The sequence below is a fragment of the Periophthalmus magnuspinnatus genome, chromosome 12 (genome assembly GCF_009829125.3).
Source record: "Periophthalmus magnuspinnatus isolate fPerMag1 chromosome 12, fPerMag1.2.pri, whole genome shotgun sequence".
Lineage (NCBI taxonomy): Eukaryota > Metazoa > Chordata > Actinopteri > Gobiiformes > Gobiidae > Periophthalmus > Periophthalmus magnuspinnatus.
Window position 1 is genome coordinate 6740670 of NC_047137.1, and position 19138 is coordinate 6759807.

At 38.5% G+C, this 19138-nt stretch overlaps 1 protein-coding gene across 1 annotated transcript in view; it reads right to left on the reverse strand.

Annotated features, from left to right (window-relative positions):
- The window catches only part of grin3a (glutamate receptor, ionotropic, N-methyl-D-aspartate 3A), an 89779-nt gene that overhangs the window by 9366 nt on the left and 61275 nt on the right, over positions 1–19138 (reverse strand). Inside the window, exons 6-9 of the mRNA XM_033975896.2 lie at positions 18913–19028; positions 16712–16863; positions 5044–5205; positions 3744–3814 (exon numbers count right to left, since the gene is read on the reverse strand). Of these exons, the coding sequence (XP_033831787.1) occupies positions 3744–3814; positions 5044–5205; positions 16712–16863; positions 18913–19028 (501 nt within the window). The remainder of the gene's footprint in view (positions 1–3743; positions 3815–5043; positions 5206–16711; positions 16864–18912; positions 19029–19138) is intronic.

A 19138-nucleotide genomic window follows, 5' to 3' on the forward strand; every position in this document is an offset into this window, starting at 1 on the left:
TGGTTGGTTACTATGAGACTCGCAGTTGGAATTACAAATATGGGACTCGGCTTAAAATCGTGCCTATAACTGCTGATCACGATGAGCTTTAGTGGACTGGAGCTGAACGCTATGGGTGATGTCACAGTCACTTAGTCCGCTTCTTTATACAGTCTATGCTGCTGACCCCTGCTTATCTGTGGTTATTAAAACAATAACATAAGTTCAAAGTTGAAAACACTTGTCACAAATGAGCTAGATTTGGAACTTGGATTTTGGATTTTCGGTTTTACACAAGAATGCCTTGAACTTGGAAGTCAGACTCAGATTTGAAGTCTGACTTGCACGGGGGGACCCAAGGACTTGACATGGACTGGACTCAGACTTGAACTATGCGGACTCAACATGTAGTAATTTGAATAATCCTTACTTCATGTTAACCCTATGTGCCTCTATGAGTAGTATAGTCCTGTGCAAAAGTGTCTGAATGAAAGAGCATAATTATACATATCTGATTCATTCACATTACCCAAGGCAGTGCTCACATAGCAAATTATTCTGTGTTTAATCCCCCTTCTTAGTATTTCACCTAAGTGTCCCTTCAATAGTACCACAGCAGTGAGCACCACTGAGAGAACACTGATATGGAAAAGAGCCGTGAGCCTTTCTGTTCAAATGTTCAGGTGCCTCAGCTCTAACCTCACTCTAAATGCATTCAATAGCAGCCATGATTTAAGGTCTTTGACGTTGCCGCGGTGCCCATTTCAGACAGATCAGATTAGAGCGCACTCCCAAAGCCACGTGAACACACCGCACTGACCAGATGGAGAGCCGGGATAACACATAACATAAAAGCTGTACTGTGTTCTGAGTTTCGTGAAGAGAGGAGATAAATTACGATGAAAAAATACTAACATTAATAAACTGTGAAATATGAGATTTATGAAGCAGAATTGTAAGATTTAAATAAGCCAACAACAAGTTAATGGATTTTATTAGCATCAGGGCAAACCTCTGCATGGGTATTTGAGATTTGTGAAAAGTGCTTATAAACTCATCACCGTGAACAATTAGGACGTTCGGAATGCACAAGGTAAGTGAGGAATGATTAATTTAGTTGAAAATACACACAAAAATCGAATGTTGACTCATAAATATAGGATATGATTCATTTTCCATTCACTAAAGCAAATAATATTTACAGCATGGTGGCAACAGTTTTACATAATATATCCCCTATAAGTAGTTACTCGTTTAAATTCTAATGATAACACACCTCTTTCAAGATGTTTTCAATTATTTAAATCTTTGGGAGACAAATTGAGTAAGTACAGTTAGTAAAAAATAAGAAAACGTTTCTTAAATGAGCTGAAGTTCACACTCGGATTCGGACTTGACTCGGGCTCAAATTTGAACTTAATGTTAATGAATCCAACTAAAACTCTGACTCGACTAATGAGGACTTGAACTCTGACATGCACTGGCTGACCCATGGACTTGTCTGGTACTCAGCTTTGCAGTTCAACCTCTAAAATGCTACAGAAAACTTCCAGAAGTAACACTTTGAGGGAATGGCCCATCACATCACCAGCTGTCAGAGTGAAGCTTAGAAGAAAGAGAGCTCTCCTGTCTCCAGAGTTCCCTTGGCTTCCCCTGGAGGCTGACTGTAATGCCTGGGCATCAGGACGCAGAGGAGAGACATTTTTGTCCTGTGGGCTGCTGTTCTCCTCAAACTGCCCTGACACTGGATCTGATAACCCCACCTGTTGAGCAGCACTAAGACTTTTGTTTCAGTTTTCTAGTTTTCCTGTTAATGTATTTTACTTGGTGATTGAGTTTCCCCTATGTGACAAATAAAGTGACATTTCCTGAATGCACAGTTGCAGTATATTTATTTAGTTCCCAACACTGCCATTACATTTTACAAAGCTTATCAAGGTCTGAAACAACCATCCTCAATAACACAATATAGATCCGATTGAAGTTCCCAACCCCACCACACTGACCAGATGACTATCCTTCATAAAACCTCAAAATGTCTCTGTGTCTGCATGATTTTGCATTTTAAAACATTTCTGATGCTAATCTGGACAAAGGACTGTACATGTAGCATGCCAGGGTGTATGAAGGAGCTCTAATTGACTTTCCTTGCCTCTCGCTGAGCCAAACAATGCACGGAGGAAGTCGGAAGAGATAAAATCCTCCATTTGCTTCAATTGATAATATGCCTTCTCCACACTGACCAGTCTATTCACTTTCTGATGAGCTACAAGTGCCTTAACCGACACTTGGAGTTAATCGGTGTCACTTGCTGTCGGATGAGTTATCAGGCAGCATGGGGCAAAAAGACAACTTCTCTTTTAAACGGTTTCATCGGCTTGGGCCATATAACTTGCTATGACAAAAATGTCGGATGTGTGAACTTCTGGAGCAAGTGTGCCGCAGACATTTTGATGGATTACAAACTTCAGAAATCATTATTAAAAGGATGAGTCACTTAGTCTGTGGTAAATGTAGGATGCGAATTGTTTATCTAGCAACTCACACCAAGCGGAAACCCAAGTGATCTTTTCAGTTTGATTCAGTAAAATGAACTTATATGTGTACTCATTCAACTTGAGGTCCAGGCACCACATAAAAATGCCTATACCTGAAATACAGTGCAAAATAGTCTAATAGTCTAATAGTTTAATTAATTACAGGGATAATATACCTAAAACCAACTGCACACTAGAGTTTTTTTTTGCCTGATTTTAAGCCTGGTTTGCCTCTCCATGACTTTGGGGAGGTGTGGCCTGAGTAGTGCCTCAGTAGCCTGAGTAGGCTGGCCTCATGTACGTGGGGTCAATTGTGACTATTCACAACGTGCACCTCCAAAACTTCAAATCAGAAGGTTTTGACATAATGGCTATTTACAGTTTAACAACAGCCAATCAGAGCAGCCAGTCAGCGCCAGGCTCTTAAACTGCAGAAATACCAGGACTTTTACATTTATCATCATCGCTAAAGAACTTTAAACACTTTGCCACTGTGCCACCAAAGTAAGTAACATTTATTTATAGAGCGCCTTTCACAACTCATGAGGTGCTTTGTAGATTAAAAATATTCATATCGATAAAAAAATTGATTAAATGCAGAAACATTATAAAATACGATACAGTGACAAAAGACACCAACATTTACAAAAAGAGCAATTAAAACAATGCAATGGCAAGTCTATAAAGGTGAGTCTCTAAGTTTGTTTTGAATTACTTTTAAATTACAGATCACGCTGTTGTAAGATGAGGAGAGCAGTGCATTCCATAATTTAGGTGTGAAAAGTACACTATATCACTTCAGAATTCAGCAGTTGCGGTTTCCAACAGTCTCCAGAGCAATTGTACATCAGACTTGAATTTGAACTCATTTCCTTATCTCTGTTATTGAACCCTTTTATAAATGCATTGACCAAAATACATTCATTGACATTCATGAGTGATTCAAACATACAGTACTTCTTGTTCTTATTAATATTAAAACAAGCCCCAATGCCAACCAGTGTTTGGACAGCTGTTTCTCGATCATACATATTAATACACTGAGAAAGTGTTGGGTAAGCATTCCATTATAGCACTTCTTAAAGGTTAATAAGGGTAAATCCCATGTGGAACTGAATAGTCTAATAGGTCATAAATAATTAAATGTGAGTTCATTTAAAGCTGTATTGAGTTAAATTTCTCTCTCACATGATTTCAGCTGATGTAGGAGTCTTAAATAGGACGTACCTTTTCTCTGGTTTGGTAACGGTTGGTAGTTTGTCGTCTGTGAAGACTGAGTTTAGGGCACGGTGTAGTCTCTGCAAAAGATGACAAAAATGCAATGTTAACATACAAAAATGAACATACCTGTTAAAATTAACTGTTAACACATAATATATTTAGATAACGGAGTTACCTTTTATTCCTTTGAAAATGTTATATTCACCGAAAACAACATGTTCTATAAATTTCACTTTCATTTTTGACACTCTGAGTCTCCCCTCTCTTTGCTCTCTGCACTAAGTCACGCCCCCTTCAGAGCGCTACCACAACACAATCAGCGTGCATGCCCTAATGAAACTACTGCACATCACATCAGGTTAGTCAAGTTGTTGTACAGTTCTGTATGCTTTTCAATTCAATTCATTTTATTTTTGTAACGCCCAAAATCACAACAACAGTTGTCTCGAAGGGCGTTCATGTTTTGGTTGATGGGGGAAACCGGAGTACCCGGAGGAAACCCATCCAGACACGGGGAGAAACATGAAAAACTCCACACAGAAAGGCCTGGGCGACCCGGGGATCGAACCAAACTTTCTTACTGTGAGGCATGAGTGTTGCCACTCAGCCACCGTGCCGCCAACACACAAAAACAAACAGGAAAATCAAACAACAGGAAAAATCAGACAAAACAAGAACATTTTTTTGTATGTTTATGGAGAATTGTTGTGCGGGAGCATGGATGATGTAGGCTAACCATAGGGAGGGTTTGAATGGGGTCTGAGAGAGATCGCAAAATTACTCAGACATGCATGGATGGCAATTAAAACCTCTTCAGGCATGTTTTTGATGGGAAAACATGGTGGGAAAAAATCTATAATAATAATACCCCCTCTTTAAGCTTTTTCTATCCTATTCCTATAACTCCTAATTATCTATGCAATCTTTGTACAGGGTTCTACCTGAACTCTGGTCAATGCATTCTGTTGTTGTGTACTTGTGCAAAGTACTCTGCCGATCTATATGATCACATGTCACATCTGCCACCATGGAGATGTTATTTCTCTGCCTGAAATGTTCTACGATATGGCATTAAACCAATCCATCTCCATGGGGAAAAGGAAGTAATGCAACCAGGTCAAAATACAGGCCGGGTCTGTGGAAAGGTGAGTCCTCTTACAGTAACAATGTTGTTTTCAAGGTATTTTTGAGCATATAAAAGCAAATAAATGGCAGATAGACATTATCACCCCCCCAGCCACCACCACCAAATAACTTACATAGTGCACCTTTAAAGTCCTACTTGAGTGTGGTTTTGAATACGTACTTGACTTGTGTGCAGCCAGTACTTGAAGCGTGGCTCCTTGACCCGGGGGATGACCAGCTTGTAGACAATGTGCTCTGCTATGGTGGTGAGGAGAGATAAGGCCACGCCCACACACAGCATCACAAACAGGCCCGAAAAGTGCTTTATCCCCATCTGCAGCGTCTGTAGACACAAAAAGTACAGCAAATATAACATAAAACAACATTTTACTATACAAACTTTTAACCCAAAACAACTTCAACAACTTGACCGAAGTCAATGAGGCATTTGATAAGAAAATTTTTTACACATTATACATTGTCTGTATTGCCATAACATGATCATGTGCACCCCTTTGTTGGCATTTCATGTTTTGTAAATTAAAATATTGCTTGTGGATATTTTGCAGCAGTTGTGCCCCCTATTTGGATTTGGTGTCAGCACATCATCCACTGGCAGCAGCGGAACCATGAATATATGAATTATATAGGCATGCAGTTGTGGACAGAATTTGATTTCAGAATTGTTTAGAATTCAAACCCTGCTGCATAGGTGTCATTTGGCTTTGTCCTCGGCCAATCAGAAAGATTTTCACAACCAAAAAACACTTTCTGCCAGTCATCATCTTGACTTTGGCGGTTTATGCACCATTGAAACTTAATGCAGTCTCTGTAAAATCTGTGTCTGAGGTCATGGATTATGACTATCATAGTCAATTGTGATTGAAGATGTCCTTGTATAGTTGTTGTAAGTAATCCATTCTTCAAAAATAATACAAAGAAAAATACATGTGGATCATTTTAAAATGAAACTTCCATAAAAAAGATGTAAAATTGTAAATTGTAAAAAGGCCCAGATACAATACAGATTTGGTAATCTATTGGAGACTGTATATAAAGGATATTACTAGATTATAAATTAGTAATTGTAGAAAAATAGTGACAATCAAAAAATCTGAATGTTTTTGTGTTCAATATATATAAAACTGAAATTTGACTAGTTTGTGTGCCCATTAAGATTAAGATTGAGATAAACTTTCTTACCGCCAATTTATATTAGGCTCACTGCCCAGTCCTTAAAACACAGTTAAGTCTGTTTTCCATTGGCATGGTTTGATTGGAGCAGGACTCTTTGGTGCGGGTCCCTCCAGCCGAGTTATGTTTCCATGCTCCGGGTCCAGGGTCAGGGCTCTGACCCTGGCTCATTACAAAAGTCTTCTTATTAAATAAAACCTAAATTCTGTCTGAATTAAACTCATAATTATATGGCCAGTTTCAGCATCTAACAAAAAGATGTTTAGTAATTCCAAGTATGTGGTGCTTGATGTGGTTAAAGTTAGCATAAACACACAACTACTTTTGGTTTATCGTCAGCCTTTTCTGCATTTATTTCACTTCTCTGCGTATCTATCTTCTGTGCGTAATTCACTGTGTTTGGCTCATGTTAGATGCATTATGCATCCATAAACAGGAAACAGCTGTGGCATTCGTGCTAGCTTTGTTCTGTGAAACATATCGGCTCAACATTCAAGTTGCCATTATGAGAAATACGTTATCATTTAGTGATAAATTATTACTATTATACTTTTTGCTGTCTGGTTTTCTCCCTCTGTTCTCTCTTGTCCAATCATCTTGGCTGATTTTTAACCATGCCTGGAGCTGTATTGAACTGAACCTCGGCCTTGCTGGGAGCAAGTATCCTCAAGTCCACTTCAGTTCCCTTAAACGGGGTGATGTGGTTCACCTTAGACAGTGGAGACACTTGCGGTCCATAACAATACAAACCAGTGGAAACAAGGCTTTAGGCTCATACATAGCACCACAGACAGCCAGACACAACAGTGAGAGCTCATCAAAAAGAAGATGAGTAAGTGTCCATTATTAATGTCCATCCATTTTGTGCACTGCATGACCATTAAGCGTCCAAGTTATTGCACCAGCCCCATTGCACAGATATGATTAATAACAACCATAAGTTCAACACATTATATTTCACAGATACTGAAGAACATTACATATAAAGAGACGTAAGTCTGTCTTTGTTGAGCAGATTTGTTCAAGAGTGCAACAGAAGTACAAATGAGAGTTACTGTATATCTGTTACTTTTGAAGTTATACACTCGAAGGCGCCTGCCTAAGAGAAGAATTTCATATTTTGGCTTTAGATAAAGTAGTGTGAATCCTCACTTATTGAAATCTACTTATTAAGAGGAAGTTAAACCATTTCACAAGTGCAGAACTTACATTCAGTCAAATAATTTTTGGACAAGAAGATTGGAGCGTACAGTGTCAAATGTAGAACTACAATCTGTAAATGAGACCCTTGCATAAGTCCCAGAAGATTCCAGATGTTTACAGATCAGGTGTGATAGACTGACTGCGTCTGCTGTACTAAGGCCGTGTTTGTACGCAAATTACAATAGGTCAAGATAAGGAGACACTTCAAATGTTAGTCTGTTCACCATTATCTTTTCAAAACATCACAACACAGTCCTATCAGGAACAGTACAATTTTCAACGGAACACTGAAAGATTGAATCCCAGGCCTCAAACAATTCCCAACTGCATAACTCCTAATTAAAAAAAACAAACAATCCATCTGGACCTACAGATTTTTTGAGACACACATTGCTAAAAGTAGACTGTAGACATAGCAAATCAATATTAAAACCATCACAGTGTTCAAAATCATCACAATAAAATGTTAAAATGGGATCACAATCATTTTGCTCATTAAATCTTAAAAAGAAGTCATTGAGATCATTAGCACATTCCTCATCATTAATAGTTATCAACTGTGCCTTGCCTGCGGCCATGTGGGTCATTTTTTTCATTGAGTCCCACACCTTTTTCCTGTCATGGGACTTAAAAGCTCTAAAGTGACCTTGTGCCTCTCTTTTGCCTGTTCAAGTGTTCAATTTTCTTCTTTCTGGGCTGCGGTTGTGCGCACCATGTCCTTATCCCTACAGGCAAGCCTCTTTTCATTAATACAGGTTTTGCAGGTTTCATTGATATGAGTAAACTTTGCTACAACAGTACAACCCCACCATCTGTGCTATGTTTAGTTTTTAATAAAATACATTTACATACTTCTTATATTATTATTCCTGCATTTCCTTGTTAAACTAGAAATAACCCGTCTATTTGTTGTCGTTTCAACTTTCTATAGGCTGCTATTCAGTTGGTCTCTTGCATATTTCTTCTTTTCACTCGGCAACAGTTTGGATACATTGATGTATTCAGTGCAGTCACAAATTATTTCTCTCACAATATTCACTGACCTCCTGGGAGTCGTTGGCTGCTATTGTTTTCAAAATCCCATTTTAAAACAGCTTGCCTGGTCAAAACGCTGCATTGACAACGTTATGCATCTCTATTACGGATTTATTTTATAACGCAAGACTATTACTTTTTGGCTTATCTCATTCATTGCACAACAAGTATATACCACTATGTGTCAGATAGTCTTTAAACGTGTATTATGTAACGTTTCTGGTGGGGGTTCCACTACTGGCTTGTGTCCATAGAGTGTGTTCCACTGCAGGACTAAGTTGCATTAATTCAATTACATATGGTTTACTACCTTGAATACATTCTTACTGAGCTTGGTCACGTCTCCATGAATTTTAACTGTGACGTGGCCTGGTGGCTCGTTTCCATCCAGATTGATTAGTTTAATGTCATATAGTGAAGCATTCCAAGCAATATATTGCCACAGTGGGGTAGCAGTTGCTCTAGCAGAAACAGTTGTTGTATCCTTAGGCAAGACACTTCACCTACATGGCCTTGTTGTTAATGTGGTGATCAATAACTAGCATGTGACCCTCCATCAGAACAGATCACCTTTAACCCTCTGGTGCACAGCGGTCACTGCAGTGGACAGTGACTAAAAGAACTTTCTCTTTAATGCATTGGTTTATGAGGTGGAGCCTCTGGAGTGCTCTCTGCTGCCACTCTCCATTGAGATCAGTTCAGTGGTCAGTCGGTGTAACTGCAAGTAAATTTCCTTTTTTTCTTATTCAGGCCTAAACATTTCATCTAAACAGTGTTGACATTTCCCCCAAAAAATTTTAAAATGTTTTTCAAAGCATAAAAAGAAACATGTGTCTGTATATTTACAATAGAACACAAGTTAATTCATATTTACAGGCAGTTCACAGTGTTGTTTCATGTCCCGAGAAGAAAAAAAAACACTTCAGAAAAAAACTAATCTTGACCAGGCTTTAATAATTCATGCATCAGAGGGTTAAAGTGTGTAGGACTATTGCGCTCTTAGAGATAGCATTATTCAAATGTAGTTGTTCCGAAACTTGTCCTCTCTGTGGGATTACTCCGTGCTCACTGATCTTCTGATGGGATCATTTCTCATAGCTTAATTTGCATGCATTCTTTTGTCAGTCTATTATAGCTTTCTATTAAGATGGTGTTAGAAATGCATCATCAGGCCGCCACCAGTTTGCATCATTTAATACTACTATCCGGGATCCATTGATACATCTTATTTATATTCATGATATCTTGGAATACATTTTGAAGTTTTATACTGATCATTTGCCTAAACAACAACATATTTTAGTCCACATTTTTTGGGCAGCAGATGTGATGTAAGAAGTATTTCTAGTAACACTTTATAACTACATTTTTAATAATTCACCAATAGTTTATTTCTTTTTATGATTCAGGCTTGGTAACTTGGCTTATCTAATATCACAACATTTTAATTAAAGAGAGAGTATCATGCAGTTATGAGTATTATGATTTTTTGGAGCTTTCGACCATGTTATAATGTTCTCTCATCAAAAACGTGCCTGCAGTTCTATGTCATCCATGGATTTGTTCTTTATTCAAAGCTCAGCTCGCAAGCCAATGTACAAAAATGAAACTGAAACAAATTGCACATGTATAAACTATTTTTTCATTATGAATTAAGCATTTGTTTATTAAGCTTTTATTAGTTATTATAAAGTAGTACCATAGTAAAGGCCAAAGTTAAATCTGTCAAGTGGACAAAATGTTGTAGGAGTGAAGACATTTCACTGCTCATCCAAGCCGCTTCTTCAGTTCTGGTCAGATTGCTGATGGACACTGCCTTATATCTATCTGAAGGGAGGCGCTAACTGCACTGAAACTGTAAACAGCTGTTGTTTCAGTTTCAGCCTGCCTCCATTAAACCTTTAATGGCCCTACTGGCTCGCTCTATTCTTCTCTAGGTTTCCTTTGTTTGCTTTGGGTCTGAAAATGGAGTTATAGATTGGTGAGAGATTACTGTATGTCTCTGTTTAAGGATGGATTGTCTTTCCTAACAAAAATATCTCCTTAAACTCCCCTCTCAAACCATTTATTTCTTTGGCTAAGGTCTGTACCTCACTATTTTCAATGGAGTGGTTAGTGTCCACCAGTAATCTGACCAGAATTGAAGAAGCGGCTTGGATGAGCAGCAAAACGCTTTCACTCCTGCGACGTTTTGTCCAGTTGACAGATTTAACTTCGGGTTTTACTATGGATCAGACCTGGACGACTGAGGGATAACACAGACATAAAGTGGTACCCTATTTCCAACGGTCACTTATAAATTGAATTCTGTGTCTCTTCTATATCATCCATTTTAGAGCTCGGTGCTGTTACCTGTATTCTGTAAGTTTTCCTCACAAACTACAGCCATGCATAAAAATTACACCAGTATTATCTCACCAATTTAAGTAATAAAAAGAGAAATAAGAAGCTCTCATATGCACATAAATTTGATGCAATGATTTTAAGATATTTAGAGATAATCTAAACATCAGGTTGGGATTTGCCTTTCGTTTTAGTGACCTTTAAGGCATGTCATTCCTTATTTTTGTATTGCCTGGTCTCTGGCAACTCTGAGTCAGTCCTGTTTAAAAATAACATGAAAATAAAAAGTCACCTCACAATTCAGTTATACAAGTTACTGCATAATCATTTGTATCCAAAATTATTACATTTAGTGGTTATTTGATTTTCTTATTGAGAGATATGAGGAGTAGTCTGGTGCAATGGTTCACACTATTTTGAAAGTAAAATTTCTTTCCCAAAATGTATCACTTTCTTTGGTGGAAACAAGCCAGAGCACCTGGACGAAATCCAATGTTATTCTGACCCAGAGAGGACATACAACCCCAGCTGCTGTACCCCCAATAAATCAAATATAGTGCAATAATAATAGTAAAACACATACATACATACACATAGATACTATTGGCAAAAACGTTCAGCATCAGAGGTAGGCTGAAGCACCAAAGTATGAGAATCTGTACTTGTACTGCTCCAGTTAGGAAGCGTGATGGCATTTATGTTTTGGCTCTCAAGACCTAATCAGAAAGTAGAATGAGCTTCAAATGAGTCTCTCATTCAGATTGCCAGTTTCAAAGCTGAAATCCAGTTGGTTTAAACCTAAAGGACTCTCTCTGATCTGAATCGTCACTACCAAAGCCCTAGGACCTGCAGCCGATCATTAATCAGTGCTTCTACAGCTCAGTGAGTGAATTCTGGAGGTTCTGAGCTTTCACATGAGGCCTGTCCATATACTGAGAAACCCTGTGTGTGACCTCTAAATACAGATTTAGGCACTGGAAACCCAGGCTCAGTTGTGATTGTAAAACTTTTATTTAAAATAGCAAAAGGCCACAAATGAAGAGTGTCGTTGTGTCTTTGGGCAAGACACTTAACTCTCTCCCCCAGTGTCTGTGTACAGTGTTGCGTGAATGGGTGAGTGGTTCCTTGATGTAAAGTGCTTTGAGTGCCTACAAGGCGCTGCATAAAAAAATTTGACCATTAAACAGATTAAGAATGTACAGAAGCAACAGCAATTTCTCAAAAAGAAATTACTTAAAACATATATTTTATTAAGTAGAAGTAAAAATTATGATGTGATTAAACTACTAACTACCAAAAAGTCATTAAAACATTAAAACGCAACAAAGAACACATCCTTTTGTTGTTCACTGCCATTTTCAAGTTCACAATCTCCCAGTTTTCAACGATTTTTTGATCACACTGCTCATCTCATTTGCATAACTCCCTGAAGCCAACAAAAGACGAGCGCTTCAAAGTTGGAATCGTGAATCCTTTGATCGCAATTTATTTCTTGGTAATGTTTCACTTGGCCCTTTTAATGTTGGCTAATTAAATAATATCTCATTTATTGGTATTGATTTTTTATTGGATTCAGAATGCGGGGGGTGCAGTGCGGTTGAGCGGTTGCCAGGTTGGGTTTGGCTGCCTCGTGCAGGCCAATCCATCAGCGTTTTCATCTTTCCACAGTCGCACGGGCCACTGCTAGAGCATTTATCTGAATACAAGATTAGTGAGTAAAATGCTGAGCAGGCCTGAACAGAGCCAGCTCTTCACTAATTCATAGTGTTGGAATCACATGAATTTTCCCTTTGAAGGTATTCGGACTGTGCATTGTGGGCCTGCCAACACATGCTGCACTTTGATAGACTAGCTAACAATGAAGCTAGCACCCGCTTCTTTTAATAAAATTGAATTAAAGTATATAAAGTTAAAGGTGGAAGAAGACAAGATACAATGTGAAAAAATATGGGTAGGAAAAACTGCCAATTCAACTCAAACTGAACTATTTCTGCCATCTGCTTGTCTCTGTGGAGATGTTATTGCCTCTCTGGAATGTCCCACAGTATGGTATTAAATTTGTTTAGCTTTTGGAGACAAGCAGAAGTTACAGGTGAGGTCTCTGGAAAGGCGGACCTAAGGATGCACTGTTTTCCAAGGTAATTTTGTAGCTTAAAAAACACTGCAAGAGGTAAGTGGAACATTGAAGGTGATTGTCATGAAGGTGATTGTCAGGAAAGAGACTGAGAGACATGTTTTCAAACCCTGTGGTTGCTCAGGTCAGACGAAGTGCTGGGAATTCCTCTCACCTGTCGCATGGTGAATATGAAATTCTTCCGTCAGGCAGGCTCAGCTAAGCGATGACAAAAGGCACACTTAACTCACATTTTTATGCAATGTTCTTCAAATATATCTGAAATATAATGTGTTGAACTTATGGTTGTTCACTCATATCTGTGCAATGGGGCTGATGCAATAACCTGGATACTTTATGGTCATGCAGTGCACAAACAGGACACTTACTCGTCTTTTTCTTTTTGATGAGCTCTGACTGTTGTTGTGTCTGTTTGTGGTGTTATGTATGAGTGTAACTGTGTTTTAAGCTGCGGACAGTGAGCCCAAGACAAAGTTCCCCTTGAGGATAATATGTTTATCTTAATCTTAATCTTCATGGAGACAAGAGGGTAGCAGACCCCTCACCAGAAAAGTTACACAGTGCCCCTTTAAATCTGAAGAAACTAATACTTCTTCATGATGTGCCTTATTTGCAAGTTACATATTGAAATTTAAACAATGTAAAATATTCTATCGCACAATAAACTAATCTGCACAACACCAGCTTCTGTTGTTGAACTTAATTATGAACTCTCTTATTGAACTTTCATTATTTGTGTATAATGGGCTCGACACACGGGGAGCGACTAACGACAGCGTGCAGCGACACTCATCGCAGAGGCTTTAAAATCGAACACACGGGCAGCGACAAACTGCAGCGACTAGCGGCAGCTTGTCACGTCGCGCTCTGTTCCAGAGCAGATCGCGAGCCTCCTACACGTCTGATTGGCTGTTTATTTGGAGGGAATTTTGAGGTTAATAGCGGTAGATGGGAAAAAGATGCTAAAATGAAATCTCGTAAAGTTTTGCTTTGTTTGACTAAAATATTACAATTGGTTGCACTCTACAGCTAATTCTGTTTAATGTAAAAACCTTAAATAAATATATTTTTTTAATGTTGAATCAGTCTTTAATATATTTGGTTATTAGCCTCCATAAATTTATCTGAATTAACAAATTTGCGCATGTTAACTTACCACTCAAATTCACCCTGGCACCAACGAGTTCCCAGGCAGCTGCTTTTTTTTATATATCTCGGTAGTCTCTTTGAGATGTCAAAAACAATTGGGAAATCCGACACCGTGAGTATAATTTTCTCCTCCATGATGTTTCTGAAGTGGACAGTGCATTGGCTCGTCAATCAAACTCTCGCTGATTGGCTGTTGTGCAGGCGACAGCGATAAAAGTAGAACATTTTCCAACTTTCATTAGTCGCGTCGCAGGCCCGCGTGTGCACATCGACATGCACGAGTGTGAGGTTTTCACGTGCACGACTTTCGCTTGTCGCGGAGGTGAGAGAGATGAGCGATTTTCGCAGTGTCGCACAGGTACCATTGAAAATAAATGGAGAGCGAGCGACGTCGCTCCCCGTGTGTCGAGCCCATAATATCTGAATATATAACCCAAAACCTTTTTGCTTTCTGATCAGCATCAATTCCATTTCATTTGACTGTAAATACTGTATTTCCAAACTCATGGAAGTAGTACATTATCTCTTTCATCTTTCATCTTTATTTTATGATCCTCTATAAAATCAGAGCTCTAAATCTAACCCTGAGGACTGAAAATTACAAGAAATAGATGCATTATTCAAGTTACCATGAAATCCCTGGCATTACTATGCTATTACTGTGCTATGGAGCGCAACAGTCCCGTTCACGTCGAAGTCCCCTCTAAAGTAAATTTTCCATTTATTTTTCCCCATAGACTTTTATAAAAATTCAAATATCAAGAGTTTGAAGGTATTGCGGAGGCTAACCAGCGCTGTGATAACTTTTAAGCCTCAAACGCATATTTAAAAAGCAAGAGTCTGCAAAATGTTACAATAATTTAGTGGTTTATAAAGTTTCAAAAACAAATTTTAAATGCAATTATAGATCTTGTGGTTATTGGTTACTAGATAGCATATTAGCCCTAAGAAGATTTCAGATTTAAATTGATATGATTTTTTTTTTTTTTTTGGAAAGTCTATGGGAAAAAAGAATAGGCACTCACAGTCAGTTTTTACACACATGTTGTCATACAGAGAATGATGAGGCTTTTCCCCTGCAGACAGAAAATCATAGATGAGAATGCAGAATGTAATGCACCTGCGGCTATTCAAATATCTGCCTCTAGGACATGCCCACCTTTTCTTTGGCAAAAAAACTCTGCAGCACAACTTTAGCCCAGCATCTCCACACTGACAATACAAGCTCTAGTTAATATTATGGAGATTTTAGTAATGACGCAGCCAAGACTCTTAAAACGATCCCATAAACCTGATCGTAATAGCTTTCAAATGAAACAGCCCTGTGAGCAGATTATGGCAGGCTGAAATGTCACTAGAAATAAATAGAAGGAGCCACTCAAGCAGAAGATGGTGCTCGGGCAAAGACAATGAATGAATGTGATTTTCATTTGAGTTTGATAAAGGGCATTTGTGCATGGCTGCAAAACACTTCAGGGATGTCAGCTATGGAGTTAGACATCGAGACATGCAGAGTTAATACACTGGTGTAAGAACTTGGATGTATCATGGGGCTTTAGTTGGGCATGGTTTGTAAAATGGAGAAGAACTGATTCGATTGAGCTAAGGTAAAGGGCCTGTGTCCTATTTTTGTTCAGTTATTTGAGCAAAATGCCTGAGTACAGATAGTGTATAAGCAGCTCTTGAGGTCAAAATATATCTGCTGTGTACTGTCAGCATCTATCCAGGAGGTTTTTTTATTGTCTGAGATACAGAAAGTGTGCTATTGGCATGCTAGTTGTTGTTAGCCATGTTAGTTGTTACCATGATAGTAAAAAACTCAATGCGTATAAACTCATTGCAGTGAATATTTGCACTTAGCATGTAAAAAGGAAAGTGAGAAATAATTTTGGATCACTGCAAACAGTTTAAAATGAACTAGTTCTGTTTTTCAAGTTTTTAAGATCACATACTGCACCTTTAAGGTATGCTTTATCGTACCCTTGCCGCTGGGGAAACCTGTCAGGAGCAGTGGGCAACCGAAATACAGTGCATGAGGACCAATTTCCGGGTCTTGAGCAAGGTTTCGGTCAGGAGTAGCCAGATGGATCATGCATGTTTTATGTTGGTCAAAGCTGAGGAAGGCAAATGTCCAAGATTTGATACCAAAAACTGATAGTGGCAGACAGTATGTGAACAAAACTAGAGATTTAGACCAGAGACTCCCTGTTGACCTACACCATCACATCACAATACATCTCAGAAGTTCAGTATTTTTCCAAATTAGATGTAATTTATAGGTGTTTTTTATATTTTGTATTGATCACAACACATACATCCCTAATTACAACCACTACTGTGCAACAGGCAACAGTAAAAAGCTGTTTTAGATACAGTATTAGCACAGCAACTTTTGAGTGAAGATCATACCATGTGTTGAATGGCTCTGGGCGGTCTGTGTAATGCCAGCAACATCTCTACTATAGTTTGGCCTTTGCAGCTGCCAGTTAAGTTCATTCAGTCTTAAACAATACACAAGCCCTGGAAACATATCTAATTTAAACAAAAACGTCCTGCATGAAAACATAAAAACTCCCAAAAGTTATTTCGCAATTACCCCCTGTCACACTCACATAATCACTATTCCAAAAAGCCATATGTTCTTGTCAGCGTGCGCGTTTTAGCTTGACGGACACATTTGCCAAAAACGCACTCACTTAGCTGGATTGACTGATGTGTACAGTGTTGGTAATACATATTTCACAGCACACTGAGCCTTCCATCAAGTTGCTTTTGCATTAGCGGCTCTTACCTCAGTGACTGCAAAGCTCCGTTTTCCACAGGGCACCACCTTGTACCATTTGTCATGCAGCATGTCCATGAAGCCGTCCGACTTGTACTGGCTCACCAGCTCTGAGATGTTGGAGGTGAGTGGAGAGTTCTGTGGAAGGCCGATGCCATAACCTGCCACATACAGAGAAATGATGGTAAACACTGTGCATGTTGTGGAGGCACAGACAAAGTGAATCAAGAAGGTGCAATTGCTGAGTCATTTCATAATAACAATCTCTACTAACTGCCTTGCATACTGACATTGATTCCTTGGGCAAGGCTTGATCAAGTTTATTTCCAGTGGTGGATGAAGTACTCAATTTAGTTTCTTAAGTGAAAGTACAAATACAGAATTAAAAAGTTACTCAAGTAAAAGTAGCACATGAAAAAATCGACTTAAGTAAAAGTATTTATGTATTATGTATGTATGTAGCTTTACTGTAAAACTCTGAAAGTTGTCAAAAGTGCTTATAAACTTATTGCAGTGAATGATTAAGATGCTAGTTATGCGTTATGCAGTGGTGAATGAAGTACTAAAATGTATTATTTTAAAGTAAAAAGTATTTCACGCAAGTGTTATTAATGTGTTAAAGTGTTACATGTAGTGTTAGTGATTAAAAAAACAAACAAACAAAAAAACATGTCCATATTTTGGCCAACAGTAGCAATACGAATCAATCTCTTAATTTTTCTTATGAATTTTGTGTATTTATTTTGTTTGCTCAAAGACAAAGCTTGAACAGTAAAATTTTAGTCAGGATGTTATAACAAACATGGTAAAAATAACTCCTCAAATCATGTGAAAAATACTTTTTACTTTTCAGTCCAGTTAAAAAAAGTACTGGAGTAGAAAGCACAGATACCTGCTCCCAAATGTAGTTAAGTAAAAGTAAAAAGTATCCACAATAAAGCTGACTTATGTAAAGTACAGATACCTAGAAATTCTACTTACATGCAGTACTTTACTACTTGTACTTCGTCACCTTCCACCACATTTTATTTCGCTCTATGAACCTGGTATTGTGTTTGGGATGAGCAGAGAGACTATAGAAGCACAAAATGAAAATGGCGTCTCTGCTGTTTAGTCCCAGGACAACTGTGGCTACAGAAATGAGTGTCTTGCCCAACAAGTACAGCTATAATGTAAAAACATATCTATGGCTCAAAATCATGGATCTATTAATTACTAGATAGGGTATTGCAGTCTTAAACCTGTCTCGAGTTGGATTAGTGACCACTCATTGGTACTGCTGTGAAAAATCCCCTCAGGCCCAGAAAGTATTTTTCCCAAAATGCGCAATGTAATCATAAACTTCAGGTTCGGGACCTACAGCTTTGACAAAGGTCAGATTTTGTGTTTACCTTTTTTCAGCTCAAAATCCTTCAGTTGTCTTAAAAACTGCTTTTTAATCATTAGCTTCAGCTCTCTCTGCTCCACTCTAGCTACTTTCTCTCTGATTTGTCATAGTTTCACTCGTTGCAAAAAAACCCAAAAACTAAACGTCCATGAACCAGGAAGCAAGGTAGGTGTACTTTTAGCAAGATAGATGATGCTGGGATTACTGCAAAACTCTGCTCTGGCCTCTGAAAGTTGTGAAAAATACTTATAAGCTTGTCGCAGTGAATGATTGAGATGCTAGGTATGAGTTAGGAAACTGAAAAAAGTAAGTTTGGACAGCTGCAAACTGTTTTAAAACTGTAAAAATCACCTTTAAAGAGATTCTATATACATATAATCTATAATATAAAATGTTGGAAGAAAAGTTGGTAGGCTAAATTTAAAAGACTCTGTAAATTTTCAAACTTTGCAGTAGCTAATTACGCAAGTCCGTCTGCTCTTTTTTAAAATCGTGCTCATTGATTTGCATTGTATCCTGAAAGCTTAGGGGTACATTAAGTAATTAACAACAGCAGCGGTGGTATGTTCGAGGCCAGTAATGGAAGTGTCCGCTGGGGAAATCCTCTCTCAGAATGGGCGGAAGAAGCCGGCTAAATGGACCAAAGATTAGCGCTATGGTTAACGCTAAATAATCTTTTGAAAGCCAGAAGATTAAGCATTGTTGCACTGCTGAGACACTGATAGTCTTAAATTTAGGAGGCCCGGAGATACTAGGGGAGTTAGTGGTTATTAAAAATAAATAGTGCTTATGTGTAAAGCGCGCTAAGAACATGCGCCCTTACCTTCAATGGCAAATGGTTTCCCGACTGTTAGCGTTTTGCAGTCCGCGTCGATGGACACTTCGTAGTCTAAAAGGGCCTTGTCCATGATGAATGCGTCGAGCTTCTGCGGATCGGCCCTGAGAATGCACAGGGGACATGCAGAGTAAGTGGAAAAGGTGGTAGGCTAAAACACACACAACAACGTGCTGCATCGGGGCGCTAACACTGATCTATTATGCATAGGTCT